We start from the raw sequence: 26,377 nt of genomic DNA on the forward strand, positions 1-26,377 counted from the left end.
TTGGAGGGTGGATGACCAAAATTCTAATTTGTAGCCCTCTAGCCTCAACGGACAGACAGACAAAGGCGCCACAAGGCTTTTCTTATACAGTAAACTGAAAAGGAGATTTGACACCCGTAATCAGCGCCGGGGAAACAGACGCGTCATTTCGCCACAATATCTTATTGTGATGAAATGATCAATGCAAATTTCATTAATGAGTGATGCCGGTAATTAAGCAACTGATTCAACAGGTGCGAATGCTGCTGTTGCCTTGTACTGCACATTTAATTGGCATTCGTTCCTTAAACTTTACTGGAAATGGTTTTTGTGCTGTTTTCTCTCTCTCTCTCTCTAACATACACTCACACACACATATATATACATATATATATATATATATATATATATATATATATATAATATTATAATAATATCTATATATATATATATATATATATATATATATAATATATATATTATGTGCACGTGCAAGTGTGTAGTATATGTATTCAACCCTGCAAAACACAGACAATCAACTGCTTGTTTGTCTAACCCAATCAACCACAAAATAAAACTAGAACAAATATGGAACACCCAACCGCAAGAAATGGACACAGACAGAGAGTGCTAAGGATAATGGAAAGGACACCAGGCGTAGACGGAAAATACGAGACGAAACAGCAGAGAAGTCAAGAAGACGGCCACCTTTTTTGCTTTCTCGTCACTTCCTTCGTACGTCTCGTATTTTATTCGTAACTTTATTCCTCCAATTTTACCCTTTGCTTGATGTATTACGTCCCTTCCGTCAAAAAATTTAGAAATTGACAGTGAAAAGGACTGGAAGGTGCCACAGGAGAAAAACCTCCAAGTAGATGAACTACTATAAATCAATTTCTGTCCTGTGCATCGTTCTCGTTAATACCTTTCCTTAACATTTCCATAGTATCTTCCAACATGATGTTCCTCTCTTCGTAACAGGGGTCCATACCATCGAAGCCTTCCCTCCTGTATTTTCTTTGATATTTCAACTACCTTTGTCGATCCTCTTATAATTTCTACGTAATGCTGACGACACTAACCCCCGTATTTGTTAACTCGCTTACCCATATCTTTCTCGTATACCGTATGTATCTGCATTTTCCCGTCTCCTCCACATCTCAACTTTATCTTCCGTATCTCTCCTTATCGTTCATATCCAGTATGGGTCTTCGAGATCTCGGCAGATAAAGAGATCGAGTGCGGTCACATGCAGGCTGTCTGCTCCTTATCAGTATCGTGAGGACCCCCAGTAGGTTGTGTGTGACTTCTTCCAAATGCCCCAAAGCTGAAGAAGATAATCATTTTCCCGGTGATTTTTCGCAAGTTTTTATTCACAGCTTCTTCGATGGATAAGGTACGTTGAGTGCATACTACTGGTCCGCTGACAACTCAAGGCAGGTAGTACATTTTTGCTTACCTTGATTATTGCCAACAAGTCTTGTAGTGAATGTCACTTGCCTGTTTGACTTTGGTTTGAAATCACTACATATATGAAACTGATGCTTCCTATAGTTTTCCTGTGGTCCCCATTCTAAAAGAATTAGAAATCAGAATATAGAATTTAGGCCATAGGCCAAAGAACAAGCACTGGGACTTTGGTGGTCATTCGGTGATGAAACGGAAATTGACATTAAGAAGGTTTGAAAGGTGTAACAGGAAGACAACCTCGCAGTTGAAGCACTATGAACCAATCGTTCGAGAGGGTAGAAGGTTTGATGGACGAAAGTGAATATGAACGGAGGTACAGTAAAAAGGAATGAAAGAGGTTGCAGCTAGGAGGCGAAGGGACGCTGCCAATACTGTTAAGTCCTGCCTACTGTGCACACGTGAGGCGCACTGCGACGGCACTACCACCTACGGGGTAGACCCCTAGTCTATACTATGATAACGAAAGGCAGATTTACGTCGAAAGTTACGTAACACAAGATCTAGGTTATCATGTTTATAGATAAAGTCCCTCTTTCTAGATATCGGTGGTATTGTGGTATCTAGATTGGCCTCTTGCTCAGACTGACCATATACCATAATCTCTCAGCTATTTAGTGACATAACTGGTTATCTGACATGACTGTAGACCCAAAAACAATGACAGTAATTCGAAGAAAAATGGTGAACAGTTCACCTATGAGTTAGAGTATGAAAAAATCATGCAGAATTCCTTTGATTGAAAGGGCATTAAGAAATATAAATTTCCATTGCTGAAGATATTAGCTCACACAGACACACACACACACACACACACACACACACACATATATATATAATATATATATATATATATATATATATATATATATATATATATATTTTTTTTTTTTTTTTTACGTATTTAGCTGGCCTTGAGAGAGGCTATATACGTAAACGGAAATAATTGAAGGAAGACAAGTTGAAATTAATTGAACTTACCGTAAAACTGATTATTATTGATAATTTCTTAAGAGGGAAAGGTCGCCAGAAAACTCAGCTCGTTACTTTACAGCTATTTATTTACAAAAAGGCCTGTGCTGGCCTGGAGAAAAAGTAAATGATGGCTCCAACTGGAGTGCTTTAAGCTGGTTTTCATCAACTTTTGTAATGCACACTCGCGGCAGAGAGACGGCACGTGACTCATGGAATCTGGAAAAGAATCCCAGATTAAACAAGATAACAGGAAAAAATTACTTCTTGTTTTGATTAATTAATTCTCTAACACTGGGGAGAAAGAACTTTTAATGTTTCACTGAGGTAGGCAATGACTTCATTGGTCGGGGACGATCACACAAGGGGAAGCATGCGGCCATGAGGCAGTGAGAGGGAACAAAAGGATTTCTTTCTTTTGGGGCTGGAAATTGAATTGGGAAAACGAGGATCACATAGATAATAGGTGATAAGGGACTGGCAATATGCTGTTTTTTCACAGACGATACCTGGATGTCGTGTTCAGTGGCTCTTTGTAGAAAAGCATGGCCCCCTTTTGTCTGAGGCCTGAGTCATCGGCGCGCCACTCACACCCTGGATAGGCCTAACAGGAAGGCAGGTAGTTGGTCATCTGTCCGAGATCACGTCTCGCAGCCGACTGAGGCAGAATTCAGGTGGTTTGCTTGGGGGTTGGAAGTCAGCTTAACCCCCCACGAGCAAGGCAAATCCTGGAAAACAAGCATACAGCCAGCAGAGGGGTCACAGGAAAGAGAGCTTAAGATATAGGTCTAAGAAGTACCAATCTGCCTACATCCTTCCCTTTTGAGATACGTCCCTAAAGCTAACAAAAGACTCTTTTCCCCCAACTGGGGAACTCCCTATCTCTAGCTGGCGGGTTTTGGGTTTCCCGCGTTTACTAAAAATCAGCTGATAATCTAAAGAAATGGCTGCCGTTTTCCAAATCAAATTATTTAATTGATATCTGGGTAGACGAACGATCTATAAACGTCACAGCTCCCCCTGTTAAGAAGGCATTCACTCCCTTTCGGACGTGAAGGTCTTGGCTTAAATATATTGATCGTCTCTACTACCCAGTTCTATTACTCTAACTTGAAGTTTTTAGAGCAGCGATACGGCTGACTACAATGGCCTACCTAACTTATAGGTGGAGATGCTAAGTGTACTAACTTAATGTAGTAATGTAATCTAGCCTAAGTAATAACTACGGGTTGTCTGTGACGACAGTCTACTCTACCCCTAGATAAGGTTACTTGAAAATTCTACTTGCTACTAACCTAATGCCCTGGTACTAAATCATTAGCCTAACCTACTCATTATAGTTAAATGAAGACGCAATCATTCCAGAGTGTGGTACGCACAACTACAGTTCAGCGACGGAATTGTTAAAATATATGAGGTGAGGTAATGGTGCGTGAGGATGATGAGTGGTTAGTGCATTACCAGGATGGAAATGTAATGAGGTAATTATATTTAAGTGAAGGTTAGTATTACAATGGCTAGGGGTTAGAGGGTTAGTTCTACTGGCAAAGATCAGGCTGGCTACCTTCTCTGGGTAGGTGCCAGGATCACTCTGCAATTGAATGCGACACTGTACCTCGGGCACAGGTGTCAAGGAGAGCATGTGGCTCTTTGGTTAGTGTGTTAATGATTTGCTACGTCCCTTCTTCTTCTTCTTCTTATTCCTCCAGGACCTGGCTATACTAGTCCTAGGAGTAGACAGAGGCACCGACTCTGGGGAAAGGCCAGAAACGCCGGCAGGAGCAGAGGCAGTGGTAGCCTGAGGGATTTCAGGAGAACACCCTACTTCGGTATCTGCAGCAACCGTCGTAGAGGTGGAAACTACTGCAGGGGAGGCCCCCCTCACTCCGGCTGCTGCGACAGCCCGTCGTAAGGGGGAAAACTCCAGGCTGACTCCTGGTCGGGCAGTTCCTGGTTTTCCAGAGGAGGTATGAAGGTTAGGTCTGCCGGAGGTTCATCCTCGGGCGTCAGTGGTGAGGGTGAAGAAGACTCATGGACTTTGGATGGGCCATGGGCTGCGGTAAGCTCCATGCCTGTTGGAAGATCTCCTGTAGGAGGATCCTTGGTTAGGTTAGGCGCCGGCACTAGCTCGGGGCCAGGCGCAGAAGTCAAGTTCTGTGGTGGCTCTACGTCCAGGCTGGACGGAGCTTGGCATTGCTCAGTGCTGCCCAAGTGGCACTGGCAGAGTGTGGAGGTCGACTGGACCTGTGACGGGTACCGGAGGTGCAATACCTCTCAGCGTGCCCTTGGAAATGGGAGACAGAGGCTCCTGTCTCTTTTGGGAGGCTAAGCCTTGTGGAAAATGGACATTGTCCGCTGCTGGTAGTCGGCTAGGGCACCTAGGCCAATTCGTGGAGTGCCCTATTACGTTGCAGGTTTTGCAACGGAACTGTGAATGATCAATCTCCCTCCTTGGTAATGGGGGAGACTGTTGGTGGATGTACTTCCTAGAGGAAGTAGAATTTCGATGACTCCTTGCTTTGGAGTGATTTGTTGTGGGGTTAGGACCCCTAGGCTTCTTGAATGGTGAGGGAGACTTCATGTCTTGCCCTAGGAGGAGGTTGTAACCTCCTGGAATGTAGCTTGCAACTGCAAGGGTACAAATTCTGGAAAAATGAGGTCTGGTGACCCTCAATTGGACGGTCAGAAGGATCAGCTTGATATGGTTGATACCTTCTATGGTTATTAAGCGACGTCTATAGACGTTAGCCCCTCGGGGGATTCGATCTTCCCGTATCAGGGAGATTTGAGCGCCAGAGTCGTCGTAGGCTCTGACGTGGCTTGGCTGATAATGGCTTTGGAGGGGTGCGACGGTTATAGGGCCCTTAGCTGGGGGTCCTAGTGAAGAAGGATTAGTAACGGCCATTGCGATGGCAGGAATATTGTGATTTGCGCACCCTCCGTAATTGGCAGACATGTGACCCTTGCGGCCACAGTCTCGGCAGAACTTGTTCCAGAACCTCTTCCGTGGCACTGGACGGTAAGGCCGAGATGGCCCCACAGGTTGCGAATCTGTGGAGTCACCAAGGCTGGCAGTGTGCTCTGGCACAGGTGAAGAGTCCTCTCTGGCAGTGATTTGAGGTAGGGAGGTTAAGGAAACCCCCGTTGAATCACCCTCGGAAACAAGTCCGGGGTCAACTGGTGGGCTTACCTCTTCCAAAGTGGAGGAGGTAGGCGGTAAAATGGTAAGAGGCTGAGATGATGCGGAAGAAACGTCTGGCTCTGACACTGGGTCAGGGCCAGGTTCACAAATAAAAGGGATGTCTGGGACATCGGAGGCACTAGCCTCTGAATCTAAAACTGATGATTGATTATGAGGCATGCTGCAGGGATCCGGTGCATCTGGTAGTGGGAGCTGCGTCCAGGGTGTTATGTATGCAAGACGTTATGTAACGAGCGCGGGAAATCTTAGCTCCGCAGACACGTTCAGTTCAGAGCTATTGCACTATGTTGCATAATGCGTAAATGTTATAAGTATAACCAAGTATTATTATGTTAGTATCGAGTCCGATACAGAGGCTTCGATCTTATAAATTCTACCTCATGTATGCAGGATATGATTCCTTATTGTGTATAGAGCTTCGATGCTCATATGTGTGTTATGATTCTATTATATACGCTTATTGTATTTTGTATATTCAACTACCCGCCTTCTTCAATGTAGTTTAAGCCAATAAACACCAGCAAGAAGATATTGCTTTATTATCGCCCTTCATCCCGGAACCTCGGCGACGAGAAAATGGAATATTACATCCAATACTAAAACACCATCTTTCCCTCTACCTACAGGTAAGAGTGAAGAATTGTCGTCTTATGGTCATATAACTAAAGCAGACCCAAAAATAATGACGACAAAACATTGGCGACGAGAAATGGAAATATTACATCCAATACTAAACACCATCTTTCCCTCTACCTACAGGTAAGAGTGAAGAATTGTCGTATGGTCATATAACTAAAGCAGACCCAAAATAATGACGACAAAACATTGGCGACGCAGGTGACGAACTCGTAGCAGCCAAATGGAGCCTATAGCCTACGCCTAATCTCCTAGCCAAGAAGCGGAAGACGACGACCCCAAACGGATGAAGTCTACCCGAAAACGAAGAATCTCAATTACCTAGATGCCTTCATCACACTCAAACCAAGCAACGCTGTGCCAAGTCAGGAGCGTTAACACACAAAAAAAAGGGTTGGTTTAGAGAGTAAAAGTGCAACAGGTATGTCTATGCAAGTGTAGCCTACAAGGTAGAAAAAAAAAAAAAGAAAAAAACTTCCAAATTCCTAGCCTAGCCTAAACTTCTTAGTATCACAGCAAAAATGCCGATAGATGTCCAAAAGTTAGACAGCTTTAGCATCGGTGATGATCCTAAATCAGTGGGTACAAGATGGAAAAAGTGGATAGGCAGCTTCCAAATTTATTTAGAAGCACTAGGGAAAATAAACGAAAGGCAGCAGAAGGCTTTGTTACTTCATACTGCAGGTTTAGAAGTTCAGGAAGTATTCAATACTTTGAATCTAACAGGTGATTCATTGCAGGACGCAATTGAAGGGCTTACAAATTATTTTGCTCCTCAAGCAAATAAATACTTTGAACGTTATCAGTTCATAGAAGCATCACAGGAATCAGGTGAGACAATAGATTCTTTTGTAACAAAGTTAAAGAAATTAGCTTCAACTTGTGAATTTGGAGATCTAGAAGACAGGTTAATAGAGCAAATTATAGTAAGGAGTAACTCGCAAGAGCTTAGGAAGAAGTTGCTGCAAGAAAAGAAGTTAAATTTGCAAAAAGTTCTGGAAATAGCAAGAGCAATAGAAACAGCTAATTACCAGTCCAATGTCATTGTAGGTAAGACTCATAATAACAACAGTAGTCAGGTAAATCATGTAGCCTATAAAAGGAGTTACCAACATGCAAAGAAAGGGCAAACAAATGAAACGAGTAAGCCTAGCCCAGGTATATTTCCCAAAATGAAAAAAAGTATAACATGGTAAACCTAATGCATACTCACAGAAAAGTCAAGGTCACATAGGGACACAAAAACCTCAAAAGAAATCGTGCTTTAGATGTGGTAAACAAGATCATTATAGCAATGATTGGGATAAGTGCCCAGCGTCAGGTCAGACGGTTGCAACAAACTGCAGGCAAGCGTGGTCATTTCAACAAGTCAGTGTAAATTTGCTAAGCAAAAGACCACAAAACAAAAAATCAATAGAACCGTAAATTCAAATGACTGCTCTAGCTCAAATGAAGAAAGTGTACATAAGACCACAGAAGTAGAACAATTTGCATTTCACATTAATTCCGTGAACAAAGATGCACAAGAACGTCTTATGGCTCAAATAGAAATAAATGGGAAACTCACACCCATGCAAATAGACACAGCTGCAGATGTGACAATAATTTCTGAAAGAGTAGCACAAAACGATACCTAACCTAGTGATAAGACCTTCAGACAAAGTGCTCAAAAGTTATAATGGTACAAACATAGAAGTAGTTGGTTCATCACAAGTGAAAGTTCAGTACAAAGATCAAGAGATAGGTAAGTTACCATTGACAATAGTCAAGGGTCAAGGACAGACGTTATTAGGATTAGATTGGTTAAGATGCATAAAATTAGATTGGCCTAGTATTCTAAGGGTTACAGGTACAAAACAAGAACCAGCAGAAGAAATTTCATTAACTAATCTTCTATCAGATTACAAAGTAGTATTTGAAGACAGAGTAGGAACAGTAAAGAATGCACAAGCAGTCTTAGTTTTAAAGGAGAATGCTACTCCTAGATTTTCTGCTCCAAGACCAGTTCCATATGCATTGAAAACAGCTGTGGAAACTGAAATTAGAAGGTTAGAAAGTGAAGGTTCATGGGAAAAGGTAGATTATTCAGATTGGTCTACACCTTTAGTTTCCAATTGTTAAGGACAACGGTCAAGTTAGGTTATGTGGAGATTACAAGGTGACATTAATCCACAATTGCAAGTAGCACAACATCCATTGCCAAATCCTAAAGATATGTTCGCAACTTTGTCAGGATGCTCAGTATTTTCTAAGATAGATCTTAGACAAGCATTTCAACAACTATCCATGGATGAAAATTCCCAAAAGCTATGTACTGTAAACAAACACATTTAGGGCTGTATCGTCCAAAAAGACTTCCCTATGGTGTTGCTAGCAGTCCAGCAATATGGCAGCAAAACAATGGACAAAATATTTGCAGGTATGTCAGGAGTATTCATTTTCATTGATGACATATTAGTCGCTGGCAAAAACAAAAAAGAGCATAGAGAAAGGTTACGTGCAGTTCTAAAGAAACTAAAGGAACACAATATCAAGGTCAACCAGAGTAAATGTATTTTAGAAGTTGACTCGGTTGAGTATTTAGGCTTTATTGTAAATGGTAAAGGTATTCATAAGACTCAAGATAAGGTAAATGCAGTGCAGTCAGCAAAGTTACCAGAAAATGTCAAGGAATTGCAATCATTTTAGGTTTAGTAACATTCTGTGGTAGTTTCATTCAAAACTTAGCAAAAATTGCTCACCCATTATACAATTTGCTGAACAAAGATGTAAAATGGAATTGGACAAAGGAATGTCAAAATGCTTTTGAAAGAATCAAAGCAGAAGTGACATCACCCACATTCTTAGTACATTATCAAATGGATTTGCCAGTAAAGTTGGTTTGTGACGCCTCAAACATAGGATTAGGTGCAGTACTAGCACATGTAATGCCAGATGGTACAGAAAAAACCAATAGCTTTTGCCTCTAGGGTATTGAACAAAGCAGAGAGAAATTACTCACAAATAGAAAAAGAAGCATTAGCACTAGTATATGGAGTGAAAAAAGTTCCATATGTATCTGTATGGCAGAAAAGGTTCACATTAGTTACAGACTACAAACCATTATTGATGATTTTTAGGTCCAAAGGCAAGTTTACCGACGTTAGTAGCTGCAAGACTACAACGTTGGGCAATCATATTAGCGGCATATGATTACAACATAGAATATAGACCAACATCTAAGATGGTAATGCAGACGCTTTGTCGAGATTGCCTGTAGACAAAGCACCAGAGCAACATGAGGAAAGTATTCTTTTGATTTCTGCTTATAATTTACCTATTACAGCTAAGGAAATAGCACAAGGTACAAAGAAAGACCCAGTACTTTCAAAAGTAGTGCAGAGTCTAATAACCGGCAGAGATATTTGTGCAGAAGATGCTAATTGTAAACCATATAAAGAAATTTGGAATGAATTGAGTGTAACACAAGAATGTATTTTGAGAGGATCAAGAGTAGTGATTCCAAATGCATTAAGGAATAGAGTTCTATCAGAAATACATGCAGACCACCAAGGTATTGTCAGATCAAAGTCAATTGCTAGAACTTATGTTTGGTGGCCAGGTGTGATAGGGACATTGAAAATTTGGTTAAGAAGTGTATGAATTGTGCATTACAACAAAATAATCCAAAACTAACACGAATGCACCCATGGGAATTACCCAGATACCCGTGGCAACGTGTACATGTAGATTTTGCAGGTCCATTTTTAGGATACTCATATCTAATATTAGTAGATGCATATAGTAAGTGGCCAGAAGTTATACCAATGCAAACAACTTCATCGGTAGCAACTATAAAATCACTCATGCAAATCTTTGCAACGCATGGTTTGCCAGAAAGAATAGTGACAGACAATGGCCCACAGTTTACTTCACAGGAGTTTAAGGAATTTCTGAATGTAAATGGTATACAACATACATTATCAGCAACTTATCATCCATCCACGAATGGTGAAGCAGAAAGGTTTGTTCAAACTTTCAAACATAATATGAAGTGTAGACAAGCAAATTCTGGTAATGTAGCATCTCACATTGCAAAGTTCCTATTATCCTATAGAACAACCGTGAATAATACTACGGGTGTAACACCATCTTATTTGTTGATGGGGAGGAGGATCAGGAATAAGTTAGATCTAATGTATCCAAGCTTGCAGAGTCAGTTAGAACAGAAAGGTTATGATCAAGTAAGTAAGCTTCCAATGTAAGACATTTCGCTCCTTAGGTTAGTGTCATAAGGTAAGGTCATACAATACACCAGAAAAATGGGTACAAGGAGAAATTGTCAGGAAGATAGGTAATTTACATTATGATGTTAATGTCGGTGGAAAGATTGTAAAACGTCATGTTGATCAGTTGCAGTCATTTGGTACAAACAATACAGAAGTACATGTTTCAAATACCTCAAACTTAAATAACTCAGATGTGCAAACTGCTCACCAAGATGTTCAAAATCATGCAACAGCTCAGAACACACCTATAGTACTCCCCTAACAGAATGAGTAGAGGAAAACCTCCTGAAAGATTAAGATTTGGTAAATGTGAGGAACATTGTTTCTTAGTCACAGGTAAAGGGGGAGGAGACTGTTATGTATGCAAGACGTTATGTAACGAGCGCGGGAAATCTTAGCTCCGCAGACACGTTCAGTTCAGAGCTATTGCACTATGTTGCATAATGCGTAAATGTTATAAGTATAACCAAGTATTATTATGTTAGTATCGAGTCCGATACAGAGGCTTCGATCTTATAAATTCTACCTCATGTATGCAGGATATGATTCCTTATTGTGTATAGAGCTTCGATGCTCATATGTTTGTTTATGATTCTATTATATACGCTTATTGTATTTTGTATATTCAACTACCCGCCTTCTTCAATGTAGTTTAAGCCAATAAACACCAGCAAGAAGATATTGCTTATTATCGCCCTTCATCCCGGAACCTCGGCGACGAGAAATGGAATATTACATCCAATACTAAAACACCATCTTTCCCTCTACCTACAGGTAAGAGTGAAGAATTGTCGTATGGTCATATAACTAAAGCAGACCCAAAATAATGACGACAAAACACAGGGGAGATACGGCTTTAGTAAATCTCGGCCCAATATCACCTGATAAACATCATGAAATTGGTCAACTACGCCCAGGCGGCACAATGTGGTTTCCTTGGTCACCTGGTCCAGAAAGGGCATTTTTACATTCAGAAGGACCGAAGGAACAGAATAGAGGTTACCGTCAATCCATTCAAACTGAATTTCTTCGTTCGTCTGGATTTTGGCACCCCTAGGCAATGCCTTTCTGGAAATAAGGGAGACCTGGGCTTCGGTGTCGGCCATGACTTGTACCCACTGATAGGCCGTAGGAGACTGTTCATCAGGCAGGGCTACATGGTAGCCTTGGAGAAGTTCACCCTGGAAGCTCTCCTCCCAAGGTAGAGACCGACTTGGGCACTGGTCAGAATCCACAGCATGCCCACGCACACAACAAGTGGTGCAGAACCTCCGCAACCACCTCTTACCGGGAGTCCAGCTCATGGTCTGGGGCTTAGAAACTAGCAGAGAGATTGCGTCATCTAGGAGAGCTAGCTCATGCTTTCTCTCTTCTTCTCTTTCCTTTCTCTCTGCTTCTCTGGCTTTCTCCTCTGCTTCTCTTTCTTCCTTTTCTTGCAGGCGCGCGGCAGCCTGCTGCGTCTTTATCCACTGGTCAAGTGCTGGTCCAGTGTAACCAGCCTCCTTGCCCAGAGTTATGAGGGCTCCGAGCTTCTCTAGCTCTCTGGCAAAGAAGTCGCGGGAAGCAGGGGAAGACATTTCCCTTAGGCTGCAATAGAGGCTCGGAGGAAAATGAAAATAATGGCCAGGAAAGGGTACTGAATGGAAGGGGAGTGCCTACTGTGGAAAGTGGCACTCACTTGGAAATGGGTTCTGCAATGTGGTAATGAAAAGTCTGAAAAGACTGGGTGCTCGGTGGCACTTTGTGAATGGCACCTTCTGATGAGGTGGAAAAATCGAATGAAGTGTGCGGCGTACGTCACACTTACGGGCGTTCCCAACTTGGGAGACGTTGGAATGGGCTACCTGTAGGTCCAATACAGGGGCACGGCACTTATGAGGAGGCGTTCCTTGGTTTAGTGATCCAAAATGGTGGATACTCTAATGAATGAGCGTTCCGTAGGACGGACACGCAGGTTTGTCAGCACTCCGAAGGATCACTGATCCTTGTACATGGACATTAATGAATTGGGCGTTCCGTAAGGACGGACACGCAGGTTTGACAGCACTTAGGGCTGGTATTGCGGCACTTTGGGGAGGCGTTCCCTGGTTGAGTGTTCCGAAGGATCACTGACCCTTGTACACGGACACACTAGTTACTTGGGCGTTCCGTAAGGACGGACACGCAGGTTTAATGGCTACCTGTACGGCCTGTACATGTGCAATGGCACTTATGGAGGCTGGAGCACTGGTATTGTGCTGGTGTGTCCCGGACACTACATGCAGTATACTTAAATATACTGAAGTGAAATGGCACTGCTCATGGCAGAGAGTAATGGTGGAGGAGAGAAAGTAAAAGGTGGGAGTACTTCAGCAGCCAGTCGATGGACAGTGTCAAGAATTAGTGGCACTGTAAAATGTAAGGACTGACGTGCACTGGTGGTGGCCAGTCCTAAAACTGGTAACGACTTCCCTGTCTGGAAGTAATAAAATTTGCGTGGCACACTGTGCGAATTGTGCTGGCGGTATACGCAAGTCTTTCGTGATAAAGAAAATGAAAAGACCACTCGGGCAACGACAGGTAATGGAAATTTTAGAAATGCTCAGTCCCTCGCTGAAGTACTCGATAAATGAAATAAATAAATGCTTGCAAACTGCAATGGACACACTCGCGTACGTATCACGCTGTGTAAATGAAAGACACAAGAGACCAAAATAATGTTAATTCTGCATGCTATAATTAATGGTAAGATGTAGTACTCTTGGCTTCGTGAATAATGGGTTCTCTCTCTCTCTCTCTCTCTCTCTCTCTCTCTCTCTCTCTCTCTCTCGGAGAGGGTGAAAAATGATATATGAATGAACTCCCTTATATTTGAATTGAACTACTAATGTTAGTTTAATATGACGCAACTTGTGTTAAATTATCTACTTACGTTAACGTTTTTAGTGAAAGAATTGCTTTTGGTAACGTTTTATGAAAATGATAACGCGCTCGTGGTGAACGATTTTTACGTTAATGTTAGCGGCTTGCGCTTATGAAATGATTTGCGTTTCAATATGAATTTTACAAAGACGCGTTTTACGTTAACAATTCTTGTGATTTACTCTACTTGAAGATTTACGTTAACTTTATGTAAGATTACTAGGTCCCTGTGAACAGTGAAATGACGGTAAGGATTTTAAGCTGAAATGTTAGCGAACACTTATGAATGAGGTTACGTTAAGTACGAAGTGAAATGAAACTTTCGCTCAGCGGGCGAGTGAGCGATGCGACGTGAAACACGTGAGGGAGCTGGGCAGCGCGGGCTAGCAGCTCGGTGTGCTAGCAGTGATGGCGAATCAGCTGATTCTCTGTAAATGCGAAGGCAATTTACAACACCAAATTCTACTTTCTTATTCAAGGCGAATTACGTTAATTTCTCTGGCAGAACGATAGATACTAGTACCGAGATTGATATTATTTACGTTAAAACTTCGGGACTTACGTTACTTTGCTTAAATTGTTTAGATAATTCTTAAATGGGTAACAAACATGGCTGCCGCTGTGAGTGAGACGAAAGCTGGTTGAGACCGCGCAGGCGCGAGAGTGCGCGCAGCTGAATTAAGCTGAGAGGTAAGCGGTTACCAACACTTGGAATGAAAACTAAGTTAGAATGAATTCCCCTAACTTATCACAGACAAAAGAATTGTACACTTCTTTTGCCGTAACTATTAGTAAAACACTCCTAACTAGCTAGGCTTTCAAACACAGCAATAAACCCTGGCAAAGCACTTCCTAGTTTGATCTGGTCCTTTCTGGCATCTATCTGCACACATGTTAGTGTGTCGTCCTACGACAACAATGCGATTTACAAAATAACAGAACTCGCTCGGCGCTCTGGCCGTTACAATAATAAGATTTCTACCTTCACATTTGTTTAAAACACTTCTACAATGAAAATACTTAAACGTACCTTAAGCTAACCTTGGTTATAGAATAATCATATTAATGAATGGAATACCTTACCGTGAGTCAGTGTGTCTTCTTTCCCTGCAAGTGTGCTTGATTTGCTTTTTGTAAAATAATTTACAGTTTACGTTTTACAACGGATAATGCGATTTACAAGCTTTTTTTAAGCAAGCTAGGTTCAATCCTGGCAAGATTCGCCAATTTTAGGTATTTAGCTGGCCTTGAGAGAGGCTATATACGTAAACGGAAATAATTGAAGGAAGACAAGTTGAAATTAATTGAACTTACCGTAAAACTGATTATTATTGATAATTTCTTAGAGGGAAAGGTCGCCAGAAAACTCAGCTCGTTACTTTACAGCTATTTATTTACAAAAAGGCCCGTGCTGGCCTGGAGAAAAGGTAAATGATGGCTCCAACTGGAGTGCTTTAAGCTGGTTTTCATAAACTTTTGTAATGCACACTCGCGGGCAGAGAGACGGCACGTGACTCATGGAATCTGGAAAAGAATCCCAGATTAAACAAGATAACAGGAAAAAATTACTTCTTGTTTTGATTAATTAATTCTCTAACACTGGGGAGAAAGAACTTTTAATGTTTCACTGAGGTAGGCAATGACTTCATTGGTCGGGGACTATCACACAAGGGGAAGCATGCGGCCATGAGGCAGTGAGAGGGAACAAAAGGATTTCTTTCTTTTGGGGCTGGAAATTGAATTGGGAAAACGAGGATCACATAGATAATAGGTGATAAGGGACTGGCAATATGCTGTTTCACAAGACGTACCTGGATGTCGTGTTCAGTGGCTCTTTGTAGAAAAGCATGGCCCCTTTTGTCTGAGGCCTGGGTCATCGGCGCGCCACCTCACACCCTGGATAGGCCTAACAGGAAGGCAGGTAGTTGGTCATCTGTCCGAGGATCACGTCTCGCAGCCGACTGAGGCAGAATTCAGGTGGTTTGCTTGGGGGTTGGAAGTCAGCTTAACCCCCACGAGCAAGGCAAATCCTGGAAAACAAGCATACAGCCAGCAGAGGGGTCACAGGAAAGAGAGCTTAAGATATAGGTCTAAGAAGTACCAATCTGCCTACATCCTTCCCTTTTGAGATACGTCCCTAAAGCTAACAAAAGACTCTTTTCCCCCAACTGGGGAACTCCCTATCTCTAGCTGGCGGGTTTTGGGTTTCCCGCGTTTACTAAAAAATCAGCTGAAATAATCTAAAGAAAATGGCTGCCGTTTTTCCAAATCAAATTATTTAATTGATATCTGGGTAGACGAACGATCTATAAACGTCACAATATATATATGTATATATATATTATATATAATATATATATACTTATATATATATATAGATATCATATATATATATATATATACAAAAGCAAGGCCATGAGATCAAGCTGGTCATAGTAACAATCATGGTAATAAATATAATCTTGAAAATAACAATATAAGAATGATTTTCAAAATATCTACCACTAGCACAATACCTCTATAACAGCCACTACTATAATAATAATAATAAATCTCTCCCCATTCAGATGAAACAGATAATCGTCGTACTGTTGATGGTGACTGGATGCACCAACGGAAAAGACCCTCCCGAAAAACACGCCAGTTGGACAGGATTGGCCCTGCCGGAGAGTCACTACAAGATCCTAATGCTCCTGCCTGTCTCAACACCTAGTCACAGGGTTGTTTTCCTTTCACTGGCTAAGGGCTTGGCTGACCGAGGACACAAGGTAAGGTCTTATCAGCAGGACTAACTGGCATACAGTTACAGATATGGACACAAGGTCAGGCCATAACTGCAGGACTCACTGCCATACAGATATGGACACAAGGTAAGGTCGTATCAACAGGACTCACTAGCATACAGTTACAGATATGGACACAAGGTAAGGTTGTATCATGCAGGACTCACTGGCATACAAATATCTCTGAGCATAATAAATAGCAGTGGTGTAAAGTTTCATTAGGTATGAATATACTGTTGGCGTGACCATACAAAATGGAGGTTGTGGATGGGGGTTCTTATCTCCATGAATTGATGGATCTCATAGCTAGATTTGTTCCTCTATTTTCTGATGGCACTGATAGAATGACTTTTCTCCTTTACTGTTATTCCATATCAAGACATCACTAAAGAGTCTATCAAAAACTATGCATTCGCTAATGAAAAACTGCTCTCTTAACAAACCCGTATTCCTAGACTGTCGCAGAGCTCGCCAGAATGATTTGGTCATAAGAAGTTAAAAAACTGGACCAGAATAAAATTAAAGTAATTGGACAGCTTCAGGGGAAAGGGCTCCCATTGCCTATGCACGTAAATTATTACACTCCACAGGGACTAATGGGCTCTTTTATATACTGCTTCATTTAGTAAACATAAACTTGTCTGAGTTTAGCCCTATCGCCAAGAGCCTTGTAAGGCCACATCAGATAAGAAATATCTAGACAGTACACCTCTCTATATCTGTTGTAGGGAGATACAGATCTCCATTCATACAGTTACATACCTCAAGAAAGATACCTTTAAAGAATACCCACTGAGGCACTGTATCAACCAAGTTCTATAAAAAAAATTTACTCATAAAAGACCGAATACTGGTTAGTTAGTTTCTATACCAAAACTGCTTATCTGTCAAAATACCCAAAAGAAATTTGGCTTTTAAAAATATCAAGAAATAGTTGCAGTGACATAAGGAACCTATTGTTGTATTTGCATCGCTTTCTTGGAGACCGCCTAATCAAAGTCAGAATCTCAAGAGTTCGTTTTCAAAAACCCAGCCTGAAAAGCAAGCAAACCTTAACGTCTCTACGTTATAAACTCAACAGAACATGCAAAATGTTATGTTCTGACGAGTTTGTACCTGCTCAAGGTCGCCAACCACAAGAATCACCCTAAACTTGAAATTTCCAGGTTGTAATGTTGACCAACAACAACAGCAGTGACGACCGTCTGGTCACAGAAAATGTCTACGAATTCTCGCACGGCGTTGAGGAACTTCATCAGATCAACGTTGAGGATAACCTGGCAGAAATGAAGTGGGGCGTCAATGATGATCATAAAGCCAGAATGCTGGAGGTTTTTGACAGGGCTACGAACAAACTCTACGCCAATGCTGAAATCAACGAACTCTATAGGAAGAGAAAACGATTCGATCTCATCATTCTTCATGCGGAGCATAATGAGGTTTGTGGCATCAAAACGTAAATGTCTTTGGTTTTGTCATCACGTGTGCAATCATAAATGGATTTATGGGATGATAAATTTAGGTATATATATATATGTGTGTGTGTGTGTCATTCATTTTTCAAGTCTCCTTTTCTAATCCAATTGCCACAGATTTTATCACTTATTATTTCAGGAAGATTTTAATGCTAATTTATAATGTTTATGTATTATTATCTACATGAAATGTGGACCTGAGGTGTCATTAAAACGTAAACGTAATCCTAAGCATTAATAGCATCTGTCCATTTCATAAGTCTAACAAGTCTTTACCATTATAAATATACCCAGCGTACGTATGTGGGTTGATGTCTTCATAATCCAAATGGTTTCCGCCCTATCTTTTGTTCGTCATCTGCTGTTTTGTTTCCATATCTCTATCTGTAATTGAATCATTTCAAAAGACACAGGAGATTCCGTTGGATCATACACAGATTCCATTCATTTTAACCAACGTTGCATTTAGGAAATCTGAAAGTGAATTCAGTAAACTTTGGTGATTTTGTCCTTTTTCAATTACCCAGGTCATATTCCCATTCGTCCATGAGATGCACTTCATAACCATTGCTCCTGAAGGACTGGACTATCGTCAGAGTGCCCAACTGGGCAACCCTCTGAACCCAGCTTATGTTCCTTTCGTCTATTTGACCATGGCCAGTCCCATGGGTCTTCTACAAAGAGTTTGGAATGCTTGGAACCATCTGGCATTCTCTCTATACTGGGATGCTTACCTGCCAGTACCATCTTTCCAGAAAATGGTAAGTCATCGCAAATGGTGTACTTTGATTCAGAATTGGTCAATTCTGGTTCTTGTCAACAGTAGAAATCTCTGGGATGTTTTAGTGACCTGGTGATTAGTTTGTTGCATTGCTTAAAAGGGGTCATCTTTTCTGATCATTTTATTATTCTTTTTGGACATGTGTCTGAAGGGACAAAAATGCATAGTTTATGTTTACAAAGCAAATATATTTCCTCATTCAATTATTATATGTGTTATCAAATTCTGAAAAACTGGAGTAATTAGCTATCATGTATGAATAACAAAACTACTGTAAGGACAACGCTTTTTCCCTATTTTCATTGTAACCAATCATCAAGTCGCGTTGTTCTTACTTCCATCCGAGAGCGTTCCGCGGCCTTTCCGCCGATGTATAACACATGCAATTCCATTATTTGTACGCTTTATTATATCTAAATGAATGTCTGTAAGAAAACACAAATTTACCGTCTCGGAGTCATTTCTGTTTGCGGTGCGAGACTGCACTACATATCCGTCCGCACCTGTCTATGTCAACTCAGTTTGTCTGTAAATAAATCATCAGTACCCAGCTACCTGTCTTAATCTCTGGTCTTCACAACTGGTGACCTCCCGGAGTTGGTGACACAGCGGTTTAGGCCCAGCCTTTAACGGACTAATTATAGCCGCTCACCTTCAAAGAACCTTTAACGGACTCAATACGGCGCCACAGTTTAGGTCTCTGAAAACTCCACTGCGAGGACGACACCAACGCCATTAATGGACTAATCACGGCACTGCTTCCCAGCGTGTTTTGGCGTTTATTTCGAGGACGGGTAGCTGGGTGCTGGTCACCCAACACAAAATTCAGGCGGCGGTTTAGAAACATCCATCCGACGTCGCGGCCTCCTTTGTCTCACCCGGGGGACGTCAGATATCTTCTCGACCCGCCGCAACTGCGGGCCTCCTCGGTTTTTCTCCCGGCACCATTGCCGCACCTGCGAGTCCCCAGACAAAATCCCCTGCCTGCCGGCGCCGCTGCTACACCCAGGAATGTACTTTACCCACCCGGACCTACCGTTCCCTGCCTGTGGGGCCTTCCCCTTGCCTGCCGAACACTGCTGCTATAGCCAGGGACGTGCTTTACCCACCCGACGTCGCTGCCTGTGGGCCTCCCCTGCCTGCCGACGCTGTTGCTACACCGAGGGACCTGCTTTACCCACCCGACGTCGCTGCCGCACACGTGGGCCTGCTCGGCCCCCTGACGTCGCTGCCTGTGGGCCTCTTCAAACCCTCGACGCTGCCGTTATTCCTGGGGCTCGCTCAGCCTTCCTGACGTTGATGCTACACCTGTGAACCTGCTCACATTTCTGACGCCGCCGCCTGCAGTCCTCCTCGGCCTACCGACACCGCTGCCACGCCTGTGGGCCTCCCCTGCCTGCCGACGCCACTACCTGTGGGTTTTCATCGACCTGCTGATGCCGCTGCTCACCTGTGGTTCCGCTCTGCCCGCGGGACGCCGCTCCCGCACCTGGGGATTCCCACGGCCCGTCCCCTCCACACACAATGCAGCTCTCTCTCGCAGTCTTGGTCGCCCGGCATACAGTAGAACCCCCCAGGCTACCGCCAGGGGAGGCATCCTGTCGATCAGCAAAACCGAAGGGCTATACTCGAGGACGCCCCACATCAAGTGTCACAACGACACGGGGTCGCCCCCTGCCTCCAAGATTGTCATCCAATAATTACTCCATAATCATTGTCTAGGGGCAGAGTATTTGTAAGGACAACGCTTTTTCCCTATTTTCATTGTAACCAATCATCAAGTCGCGTTGTTCTTACTTCCATCCGATAGAGCGTTCCGCGGCCTTTCCGCCGATGTATAACACATGCAATTCCATTATTTGTACGCTTAATTATATCTAAATGAATGTCTGTAAGAAAACACAAATTTACCGTCTCGGAGTCATTTCTGTTTGCGGTGCGAGACTGCACTACATATCCGTCCGCACCTGTCTATGTCAACTCAGTTTGTCTGTAAATAAATCATCAGTACCCAGCTACCTGTCTTAATCTCTGGTCTTCACACTACAGTGATAAGTTTTCATTATTCTCATAAAATGGAGCTAACCTAATTTAAGGAAGAGGTACATAAAGCTATGAAAGACAGAAACAAAAAAAATGCATAATCCCTCCAACCTTCAGCACTGTACTGAGAGCCACTCTTGCCTAACTAATGCTGAACCAAATTCCTTTCCAGTTGTTGAGCAAGTTCCCTAATCTACCTCCTTTGTCAGACATCGAAAAGAACCAGAGCCTAACACTGAGTAATTCCCACTTCAGTATTGGCACACCCATTCCCCTACTTCCCTCCCAGGTGGAAATAGCTGGAATGCAGTGCTGCTCCAAGACAGGGCCTCTTCCACATGTAAGTGATTTGTTCAATTAATTCTATTTGGCTTCTCTTTCATTCTGCCGGACTCAGTCTGGGTGATGTGAACAGGATTTATACTGAGAATGAAAAGAGTCCAATTGAGAAATGAAATGAAGTTGTTATGCAGCATGGAGTATTAAATTTTCTCTTACATATAAATGTACACCAAAATATTTGCTAGAGAGAAAGATGGAGAGGAGGACAGATTCTGATAAAGTGAATTATCGCCTAAAAGGAATTAACTTTTTAAATCATCAATACAAATAATAATTAAATGTGTGCATTACTGATAATTAAAAGTTGGGGGATGTTAGCAAACGCCTAAACAAGTGTTTCTCAAGCTGATGGGGAGGCTACCTTTATTCAAATATATAATTCTGTGGTGATTATCTTGTTTTCCCTAATCATGATGATAGTTATTGCATGTGTGGTTCTAGATGATCATTTGTATGTTGAATTTTTTGTAAGTTGGTAACTGAATTCCTCATGCCTATTAAAGTACAGTATGACATAGACTCAACACAGTACTATATGTTTTTTTCATCCTAAAACAGAATGCACTGTACATGTATGTATAGAATAGACACGCAAAACAAAATTTGAAATTACAGGTGGCAAAGGTGAGCACTCTAAAAACAATTTTAATTTGTGAACAATTGTGTTTGTATCTCTGAATGTTAGTGAGTTGAATGTTCGTAAGTAAGCTGGTGTCTGTATTTCCAATGAGTTAGTGATGCTGACAAGTGTCTTTGAAATTCCCACAGGACCTTCAAGAGTGGATTGATGAATCTAGTAATGCAGGAGTAATCTATATCAATTTAGGATCCTTTGCTCCCAGTTCTTCCATGAACAATGACTATTTGCCAATACTCCTTGAAGCTTTTAGCAGAATACGCCAGCGAGTCATTTGGAGATATGAAGATCTGCCCAGTTTGCCAAAGAATGTGATAACTAGACCTTGGTGTCCTCAGCAAGATATTTTGAGTGAGTAGAGACTTAGTTTTGCCAACTGCAGTTATAAGAAGCTCCAGTGACTCACTTGCTCATTTAGATTATTTCTATAAAGGTCTATTTCCATTGTTCATTTGACCTCCTGTACATGTAGTTTCTACAACTTATTTGGTGCAGTTACTTTCTGGATGGTCTCTGTTATTCATTCCCCATTCTTAAATATGACCACTTCCATCCATAAGTATTATATAACCTCTGCGGCTCTGCTCTGCCATACAGGATGGTTTCTATCACACCTCTAACATCTCTCCTCCAGGTCACTCAAAGATCAAAGCATTCTTGACCCATGGAGGTCTCTTGAGTTTCCAAGAGGCTGTGTACCATGGCAAGCCAATTCTTGCCATACCCTCTACTTTGGAGCAGACGAGGAACTCTAAGACAATAGTGGAAAAAGGTGTTGGAATCTCCATTCCTAAGAATGAACTGATTTCTGCTGATCAGATTGTTGATGGTATTTTGGATCTGTTGCAGGATAATAACAAGTAAGATCAATATTGTGTAACTTATTTTTCTATTTTAGTGGGTGGTTTTGTTTACATCACTGAATTATTGCATGCACATTGTACGAATTAAGGTCACGTCACTTGTTTGTATTAATTGAGTTACATGTCATGATCACAAAAAAATAACAGAAAATCCCAGTAAGCCAATTCTGAAGCAAAAATCAAATCCACATTTAAAATATGAATTTACTAGTGAATAAGTTCACACCCTCAGTATATGTGTGCATGTTGTACTTTTACCTGAGCCTGTTACTTATCACTAGAGTATGATTTGACATTTAGTTTTCTTCCTAGGTACCAGAAAAACATGGCCGAACTATCAGCCAGCTTCAGAGACCAAATTCACACACCCTTGGACAGAGCCATCTTTTGGACAGAGTATGCAATTCGTAACCCAGGAGTTGCAGCCTTAAAGTCGCCTGCTGCTCAGCTCTCCTGGACAGAGTTTTTATTACTGGACATCATAGCTATATTCTTGGTCATTATTTTTTTAATTCCTTACTTAGTAAGTTTTATAGTTAAGAGATGTTTGGCATTTGTTATGAGGAAATTGTTTAGAAGAGAAGAATTGTTTAGTCTTCCCATGAGTGCAAAACAAAAAATGAATTAGTGATCATTGAGGGAGAGGTAAAGGTGAATATTTATGACTATTCATCTGGTAGTTAGTATACTTTTTTTTTACCAAATCTGCTTTTATTTACCTCTGACCTGCAAAAGCATTATGTATCAACATACTAATATCTTAATCTTCAAATTACTACCTTTATTGTGATGTAATAAGAATCTTTTTATTATAGAATTAAAAACAACCTTTTCTGCCACTTTGAAGTATAAGATTGGTAACTGGTAAGAAAAAATTTAGCGTTGCTGAATAGATAAATCAGTGTTTAAAAGATTATTTGGTTCTGTGAAAAAATGAGAGACGACAAAAGGGTGGTGAAAAGCACAAGGTTCAGAATCATTAGGAGTAAGAGCATGAAAAGACATACAAAGTGCTGAAAGAGACTTTAAAAAGTAGGTCCTTAGTTTTCATGAAGCGTGAATAGCTGAGACTGGCAGAATGCTGATAAGCTTCTCTTGTACGTACATAAGGCAGCTAATGATATAGATTCTGTCTGCATAAGGGGTCTATCTGTCATTCAGCAGGTGAGACATGAATACAGTACTAACTGGTGGATACATCTTGGGGCTTCCAAATGAAATACTGATAAATCTTTTCAGGTTTACTAGAGATTTGCATAATTCATTTTCATGAATTACTAGCTGATGCTTGCTATCGCTCACATACCCATATCTGTATCATACCCATATCTGTACCATACCCATATCCATTCCATACTCAAACCCACATCCATACCATACACATATCTATACCCATACCCATACACAATGCAAGGTCATATCTCAAATGTCAATTAAAATGGGAATAGTGCAGGGTGTCGTAGTGTAGGTCTTAGGCTACGATTTGGTTACTCCCGTTTCAAGTCACCTTAGGCTACACGATCCCTTGTGATTTGGAATGCTCTCGTATTACTAAGTGAGGAGTAATAAAAGTACCATACCCATACCAATATCTGTACCATATCCATACCATACCATTCCCATATTCATACCCATGGCTAAATTAACCATACTAATAATAGCCATGAAAAGTTCATGGGACAGCAACACCAGCCCCATTTATCTTCCAGGGTGCAATCAAACACACAAACGTTTCAGTTTTAGTGTTACCATATGCGGACCCCCGGATGGGCTGGGGATGTCAGAACCTGTCCTGCCTCGGAACCCAAAAACAGAGGTAGCCCTCATTCAGGGATTCATAAGAGGGGTTTTCTTCATTTAAAGCATAAGATTTGTTTGTAATATATGTAATGAAAACTATATTGTTAAGCAATTACTCACAAATTTACATAATAGTATTCTCTTATCAGCAGGACTCACTAGTATACGGGTATGGATACAAGGTAAGGTTGTGTAGGCAGGACTCACTGGCATACAGATATGGACCCAAGGTAAGGTTGTATAGGCAGGACTCACTGGCACACAGATATGGACACTGGATTTTAAGCATTCCTTCTTCTTTCCACATATCTTTAACCCTGTCTTGCAGTAGGTATCTTCCTCCATTACTCTAGTTTTTGACTCCACTACCCCGCTGTTGGAGCTGTATATCACGATGTCATCAACAAACAGCATGCACTAGGGGATTGATCTCTTATTCCTTGAGATAACACAGCCATAATCAGGTCAAAAAGATATAGACTTAAAGCAGATCCCTGATGTAAACCAAATCTTACTGGTATGTGTCCATTCAGTTAACCCAACGCTGCTTCTAACCTGTGCATCATGCAGCACTAGAAGTGATAATTAGAGTAAGAATGACTGAGAATCATGTTAATTTCTTCTGTACAATTATAACATAAAATATTTTGTGTACAGGTACCATATGTTACATATCATGGAAGGCTTTATGAGTGGCATACTTACATATATCTTTGAGATTCATCAAATCAAAGTGTTAAATCGGTTGGGTTTCACTCTTGGATTAACTGGTTGATTTCCGTGTAGTGTTGATGAAACACCGATTTTCCCCCGATCTACCGGTAATAAACTCTACGGACGGATAATGAAACTATTAATGTCGAGAGAAACTGCATTCTTCCAGGAGATTGAATTATTGTCCGAAATAAATTTAAATACTTTTTTTACAATTAGTTGATGTTTTTTTATGCAAGATTAGATGGAAATAATTAGTACTACATTATTATTACATAATATATTTGTAAATGACTGTATAAGAGATTCAACTGTAATACTCTTAGAAAACGTTCAGTTTTCTGTCAGTGACAGAAAGGGAATCTTCTTGTTATTTATGTGTATGACTACTTATAATTAACTGTGCTAATGAAATTTTCTATGGCATGGACTTTAACTTTGAGGACACATATCCATTGTACCTCAAGACTAAAAGGCTGCACAGCTTCTCGTCTCGCACATATGTTGCAACGAGCATAGAGTAACACAGGGTCTTCCATAACCTCTTATGATTTCAGTGATTTCATGTAATTCCAATGGAATGTGCTACAACAATATTTTGTTTATTACGAGTCAGGTTTGGAGCAATTGAAATGTAATTAATTACACGTAGCCTATTCAAGGTAATTGTATATTTCTACTTTACAGTAATTGTAATTCAAACTAAAAAAAAATCAAACTGTTGTAATTGTAATGTTATTGAATTTAATGAGTTACATGGTTGTAAAGTAATTGTAAGCTATTTGATATTGTTTCCATTCATGGAATTGCAATTGTAAATTGATGATAAGACATGTGATTACATTATAACTGACATGAACCACATGTAATTCCTCCAAGCCTGTTCCCAGTGGCGTAACTACCATTCCATCAGTAAAGAATCCAGGAGGAACCAAGCTACATTATGGGGTGGGGGGCTCCAAAGAAATTCGCATAAAACTAGGATATAAAATCTGGAATTAGTAAAATGTATTTATACCCTGATATATGAAGAAGAATAATAATTTTGTTTAGTTTTATTTATATATATAGCCTATATGTTCTATAAAGTTGATTTATAAAACTGAATAGGTTACGTATCTATTTTTTTGTGTAATTTATGTTTTATAAATTTTATTTATAAAACTTAATATGTATATATCATTGTTGTTTTGGTCGTAATTGTGTATATACATATCTAATATATAGTTTTGTTGAACGATTAAAAGACAATAAAATAAAATAATATGGATCATGCCGGATGACAAATAAATTAATGATGACGAATATAAATCAAACATTATTATGATTTATTTCCATCATTACATTTGTCAAATTCATATCGATGGGGTGCTGCTTAAGATTGGTTTTATTTTCTTAAAGTACCCCTAGACCATAAAATTAATTCCGTTTTCTATAAGATGCTATTTTGGCATGCAGAGCTCTTGGCAACACAGCTCCCAACAGGAGTGAGTACAATGGCTACTTTTTAAGTG

General features: G+C 40.8%; 1 protein-coding gene across 1 annotated transcript; it reads left to right on the forward strand.

Moving 5' to 3' along the window:
• Positions 1 to 1,241: 1,241 nt before the first annotated feature.
• Positions 1,242 to 25,906, forward strand: LOC135199990 (UDP-glucosyltransferase 2-like). The gene is made up of 8 exons (XM_064228186.1): positions 1,242 to 1,375; positions 15,993 to 16,193; positions 17,375 to 17,647; positions 18,211 to 18,444; positions 20,680 to 20,847; positions 21,618 to 21,837; positions 22,121 to 22,346; positions 22,662 to 25,906. The coding sequence occupies exons 1-8, from the start codon at positions 1,367 to 1,369 to the stop codon at positions 22,975 to 22,977; spliced, it is 1,647 nt and encodes a 548-aa protein (XP_064084256.1). The 5' UTR covers positions 1,242 to 1,366; the 3' UTR covers positions 22,978 to 25,906.
• The last annotated feature ends 471 nt before the right edge of the window (positions 25,907 to 26,377 follow it).

This window comes from Macrobrachium nipponense, chromosome 23, assembly GCF_015104395.2.
Source record: "Macrobrachium nipponense isolate FS-2020 chromosome 23, ASM1510439v2, whole genome shotgun sequence".
Lineage (NCBI taxonomy): Eukaryota > Metazoa > Arthropoda > Malacostraca > Decapoda > Palaemonidae > Macrobrachium > Macrobrachium nipponense.

What these genes read in the sequence shown, in the direction of transcription:
- LOC135199990 (XM_064228186.1), top strand. An exon ending in TGGCTGACCGAGGACACAAG is followed by an intron (nt 16,194 to 17,374) that starts GTAAGGTCTTAT and finishes TGAAATTTCCAG; the next exon opens with GTTGTAATGTTGACCAACAA. An exon ending in TACCATCTTTCCAGAAAATG is followed by an intron (nt 18,445 to 20,679) that starts GTAAGTCATCGC and finishes ATTCCTTTCCAG; the next exon opens with TTGTTGAGCAAGTTCCCTAA.